Below are 6286 nucleotides of genomic sequence, written 5' to 3' on the forward strand. Positions count from 1 at the left end.
TATATGGGGTCTTTCATGATGTCCGTGATAATTTTTTTCATTAACATGAGACTACCTGGCGACATAGGGGGTCTTTCTATCATGTCCGTGATATTTTTTCCATTGACTTGAGACTACCGGACGATATCGGGGGTCTTTCTATCATGTCCGTGATATTGTGTTCATTGACATGAGACTACCGGGCGATATAGGGGTCTTTCTATCATGTCTGTGATATTTTTTTCATTAACATGAGACTACCGGGTTATATAGGGGGTCTTTCTATCATATCCGTATAATATTTTTTTCATTAACATGAGACTACCGGGCGACACAGGGGGTCTTTTCATCATGTCCGTGATATTTGTTTTCATTGACATGAGACTACCGGGCGATATCGGGGGTCTTTTTATCATGTCCGTGATATTATTTTCATTGACATGAGACTACCGGGCGATATGGGGGTCTTTCTATCATGTCCGTGATATATTTTCATTGACATGAGACTACTGGGCGATATAGGGGGTCGTTCTATCATGTCCGTATAATATTTTTTTCATTAACACTGAGACTACCGGGCGATATATGGGGTCTTTCATGATGTCCGTGATAATTTTTTTCATTAACATGAGACTACCTGGCGACATAGGGGGTCTTTCCATCATGTCCGTGATATTTTTCCATTGACTTGAGACTACCGGGCGATATAGGTGGTCGTTGTCCGTATAATATTTTTTTCTTTAACATGAGACTACCGGGCGATATATGGGGTCTTTCTATCATGTCCGTGATATTTTTTCATTTTTCATGAGACTACCGGGCGATATAGGGGATCTATTTGTCATGTCACCCGTGATACATTTTTTCCATTAACATGAGACTACCGGACGATACAAGGGGTCTCTCAATGATGTCCGTGATATTTTTTTTCCATTAACATGAGACTAGATAACGGGGGTCTTTCTATAATGTCCGTGATATTTGTTTTCATATTAACATGAGACTACCGGGCGATATAGGGGGTGTTTCTATCATGTCCATGATATTTTTTTTCATTAACATGAGATACCGGGCGATATAGGGGTCTTTCTATCATGTATGGATCTCGATACAATTTAAGAAAACAAACTTTCTTTATTTCTTCTTTTCTCCTTCTTACTTTCTTTCTTTCTTAAAATAATAAGAATTAGCATGCGTATCAAATTAATAAACAAGACGACTTTGGCAAGTCTAATTTGCCTCTGCCAAAGTTCAAAGATGCGCGCCGCATAGCATTGTTATGGTATTATAACACTAAACTCCTTTACGTTTCAAACGAGAGGTAATTTTCAAGGTAAATATACCTGCATTTCAGTGTGAATGATTATTTAGTGGTGTGCGCCTGTATACTAGTGGCGCTATTTGACTAAGTTGCCAGTTTATTATTAGGTCATATAAACCCGATCTTGGTAAAATTCTCATTAATATTCATTAGATGACGCACGACATGAGACTACCGGTATATAGCCAAAGCCGTGCCCCCAAGGGCTTTGGTCTGGTTACGAGCTGGTAATAGAAGGTCAAAAGCAAAATACATACCGGTGTATTTCCGTAAATATTATTATTGGATATTCCATTCCATTCCCGGGATTCCATTATTTAATGAAGTCGACAAGTCGATGCTCTATTTATTATTATGAGTAATCAGTAAGTACGTGCTCTACCTGATCTGAGCTAAATTTAGTATCAGGTTCAACCTAAGGGGCTGTGCAATAATTATGAGCCCGGGGGGGGAGGGTAAAAATGGGGGGGGGGCAAGAAATTGTTGGCGGGCCGAAAGGGGGGGGCAAGCAATTTTGGCAAGCCGAGAGGGGGGCAAGCGATTTTTGGCACACATTCATGGGGCGCCTTTTTAATAAAACGGTCTAAAAAGGCTTAGGAAAACAGTACGGAAACGCTTAAATATGCAAATTTTCCTGCTCGCTGCGCTCGCAACATACATCTGGACCATTTAAGGTTTGCAAATTGGGATCCAAAAAATTTGGCATGTTCAAGGGGGGGGGGCAAAGAATTTTTGGCGGGCCAAGAGGGGGGGCAAGCAATTTTGGCGGGCCGAGAGGGGGGCAAGCGATTTTTGGCGAGCCGTTTGAAATTTTACCCCCGGGGTAAATAATTATTGCACAGCCCCTAAGCAGTAGCAAAAGGTAATAGTATCAGTGTAAAATTAATCAGGTAAGCTAAAAAGCTTCTTTTTATATTGATTGTATAATGATATGTACCCCGGGGTAGTGAATTATAGGGTTTTTCGGTAAGCTAAGCCAGTGGGGGCCAAAGCATTTTTAGCACTAGCTATAAACTCCCCCCCCCGAGGATGTATCATGCATAAAAACTCTTCAAATGATTTAATGTTAGTCATGATATTCTTCTTCTTCTTCCTTATAAGTGCCTCCCTCATATGTATGAGTATTATCGCATTGCGTACAGACAAGCTGTACATATTTTACTCTGGAACCTAGAGTAGATGAGTGTATTTTTGAGGTACAGTCAACAGTACCGGGATGATCCCCTGCTCTTTTCGAATAGCCTGTGACGTTCTTTATATTATAAAACGTGCACACTACATTAATGTGAGAAAATATGCATGTACACGGGACCGACAGCTTAAAGTGCCCTCCGAAGCACTAAGCAAGTAGAGTGAAGTATCTTGCTCAAGGACACAAAGAGCCAGCCGAGCTCAGCGGACCTGGGATTCGAACCCTTGACCCTTGGATTCACAGTCCAACGCCTTCACCGCTAGGCCACGCTCTCCTCTTGACCAATAGATAAAAATAACTTGACTATCGTTGAAGACATGAGTGGTATGTTACTTGAAAGTTGTATATACCCAGATGTATATCACCCACATACATGTACAATGATACAAGGACTTTAAAACAGAACCTAAACTAAAACAAGTATTTTTCACATACTATTTATGCGGTTGTTTTGTTACTCTAAAGCAAGTTCTTTACATGAGTCACGATTAACACATCTAAAAAAACTATTAAAAAAACTCATGTAGCGATCAGTCAAAAGACCTGAAGAAAAACCAGTGAAAAACCACGTTTTGAGGAGTTGTTGACCCAGATGTAACCCTTCTTTTCAACTGATATTTATCGGCATCTTGGGGCATTTTAAGGGGCTATCGGGTTTTTTTTGGAAGGGGTGTCTCAAATATGTCAGTGACCGAGTCAAATTTTATGCCCCTCCCATCGTGGGATCATTTTACGCCCCCCAATCTTGGGTCGAGAATTTCGTTTACCAATATCATCAACTTTGAAAATTACATTTTGTTTGTATCAGGCATTATGATTACAAGTTTGCTAACCTATAATACCGGTATATTAAAAAGAAGCTAATTCTCTCAAATTATTAATATTATTAGATTTAATAAGAAAATTCTCATAACAATCATGTTATTCATTTTATTTTTCCCTTGCAGGTTTACTATAATGGAGTCATCTATCAAGAAAATCCAGTTATTATTCTGCAAGACTTGTGGTTTGCAACGAGTCTGTGATGTGACAGAAGAACTCCAAAAACTCGTCACAGGAAAATATTTGGAGCCAAACACGTGTGGTATTTGCCAGAAACAAGTGAAACCTAATAATGACAATGAAACGGAGAAATCTGAACAAGCTGATACAAAAGTAGAGCAAAGTGATGACAGCAATGATTATAATGACGATTATGGTCAAAGTGATGACAGCTATGGTCATAATGAAGATTATGATCTACTTCCAAATTTACGTGTTGTTGTAAAAAAGGAGAAAATAGATACCAACATGTTAATCAAGGTTCCGATCAAAAGAGCTTCTAAGACTGCAAAAGTAGCCAGGCAAGAACAACATGTAAATGATGTAAGCCAAGAAAGTACAAGGGTAACAAGGTTACGAACAGGTGCGATAACAACCAGAAAATACACCAATCCACAGGATGATGAATTCTCAACCGAAGATGAGGAATCTGATTCGGAGTCAAATTCTGAGGACACTGACAATGAGGTACAAGATGAAGAAGACACTGCCATGGAGAGTGAGCCAGATGAAGACATCGATGAAGAAACCCAAAAATTGATGCATATGGAAGAAGATCCTGAACTGGTGGCATCTTCTACTTTACTAGAAGACACAGATGAAAACCTTGTCAGGTTTCTTGATCCAGAACTTATAGAACTCACGTTGCCGTCAGATATTCCTGAACGACCCACCAAGTGCAAGGTTTGCAATGCAACATTCATCACGATTGGGTCATTTGTTAAACATGCGTCAGATCACACGGATAAAGGGCCAATGGAGAAGCCACTAAAATGCTCAGATTGTGGAAAGAATTACTCTACAAAGGCTTTCAAGAAACATAGAAGGGGACATCTCAAAACGAAAACTCCTCAGCAGTGTATCTACAAAGGATGCAAGTTCGTATTCATGGAGAGGAAAGTTTTTCAAAGCCATTTGGATGTGCACAAAGGAGACAAACGTCATTGTTGCAAGGTATGTGGTGCAGGATATTTGAGAAAAAGAGATATGTCTGAACATGAACGAGACCATCATAGGCAAAAAAGACAATTTCTTTGCAGGTATTGTAAGGAGCACTTCTCTAGCAAATTCAGAGCAAAGCGACACGAGAGAAGAATTCATGAACATCAGGAGAACATTCAATGTGACGAGTGTGGCCTTACATGTTTCTCACAATATATGCTAAAGAGGCACAAAGAATCCCACAAAACAGAATTGAAAACCGATTTCGTTTGCAGCAAGTGTAGAAACTGTTTTGCAGATCAAGCAACGCTTGATCAGCATGCTGACTTAAACATGTGTAAAGCCCCTGCTGACATCGACTGGGAAGAAGCAACCAAATTTGTGGATCCAAGACTTGTAGCGCTCATGGATAAGCCACGAATAAAGAACAAACCATTCAGGTGCAAACAATGTCCAACAAAAGAATACAATGCTGCGTCTACATTTTTGAACCATATGAAATATAAGCACCCACAGATTGATTGCCCTGTGACACACGCATACACTTGTGATCAATGTGATGCGAAATTTAAAAATCCTAACAATATAGCGCGCCATAACATGGCACACTCGCTTCACAGGCCATATATGTGTGATCATGACGGCTGTAATAAAGGTTTCAAATGTCCAAGGCAGTTGAAACAGCACAAAGATATTCACAGAGGTGATGATAGACGAACATTCATATGCCACATCTGTGGAGCAGGCTTGTTGACAAATTCCCAGCTTCGATACCACATCGAGGCTGTACATTTTAAAAGTAAGCCCCGACCATACAAATGCACGTATTGTGATAAAAGTTTTCTTCATAAGGGTGAAAAGCGATACCATGAAAAATTACGGCATCTCAATGAACGACCTTTTGTGTGTGAAGTGTGTGGAAAGTCCTTTAAAGAAAACAATGAGCTGGTTAAGCATAATTACACTCACACAGGTGAGCGACCATATGCTTGTCATCTGTGCAAGTATCGCTGCCGGCGAGCCGACTATCTTTCCAAGCACATCCGGATACACACGGGAGAACATCCCTACAGATGTGAACTGTGTGAGAGAACATTTATGCACAAAACCAATCTGAATAATCACGTGAAGAAAGTTCATTCTACATGTAAATCAGAACCTAAAGAAACATTGGCACCATCTGACGAAACTGCCAGTGCTACTTTAAATATCCCCGCTCCTTCGACATCTGATGTAACAGCCGATGGTCCTTCTAATGATCCTCCTATTGAGACAAAACAGGAGATAGCTTATGAAACAATTATGTTTCCCTTGCAAGTTATGGAAGGTATGAATTTACAGATACTGTAATGAGTTAACATGTAACATATTATAATGATATATATAGTCATAAAAGTGACACTTTGAATGTGGGACATGCGCAAGCATATGAATTATGGCACATGTGGGGTGGGGTTATTTTATAATAGCATGTAAATCCATTGTAATGGATTCCATGTTTGTATTGCTTTTGAAATGAAATGTTTTTTGAGGTGTACCCATAATCATAAAGTTTGTTTTTTCAACATTTATTGATAGCTTATTCGCTCTAAACCAGTTTGTAACTTTACGTAGTTCGATATTAATCATTTCTATTTTGTCTGCAAGATTTTTGTGAGAATATAGGATGGTAGTGTCATCCGCAAACAGAACGAATTTCAGAGTCGATGATGTAATAATATCATTTACATATAATATAAACAACAGGGGCCCAAGAATTGAACCTTGAGGAACGCCACATTTGATATTTTTCAATTTAGAATTACATGAAT

At 39.3% G+C, this 6286-nt stretch overlaps 1 protein-coding gene across 1 annotated transcript; it reads left to right on the plus strand.

Annotated features, from left to right (window-relative positions):
* The first annotated feature begins 2150 nt into the window (after positions 1 to 2150).
* LOC140136224 (uncharacterized) lies at positions 2151 to 5952 on the plus strand. Its single transcript, XM_072157945.1, has 2 exons — positions 2151 to 2190; positions 3440 to 5952. The coding sequence occupies exon 2, from the start codon at positions 3450 to 3452 to the stop codon at positions 5823 to 5825; it is 2376 nt and encodes a 791-aa protein (XP_072014046.1). The 5' UTR covers positions 2151 to 2190; positions 3440 to 3449; the 3' UTR covers positions 5826 to 5952.
* Positions 5953 to 6286: the final 334 nt, after the last annotated feature.

This window comes from Amphiura filiformis, chromosome 16 (assembly GCF_039555335.1).
Source record: "Amphiura filiformis chromosome 16, Afil_fr2py, whole genome shotgun sequence".
Taxonomy (NCBI): Eukaryota; Metazoa; Echinodermata; class Ophiuroidea; order Amphilepidida; family Amphiuridae; genus Amphiura; species Amphiura filiformis.

Bases quoted from the DNA above. Each gene is read 5' to 3' on its own strand.
- LOC140136224 (XM_072157945.1), top strand. From the start codon at position 3,450: ATGGAGTCATCTATCAAGAAAATCCAGTTATTATTCTGCAAGACTTGT.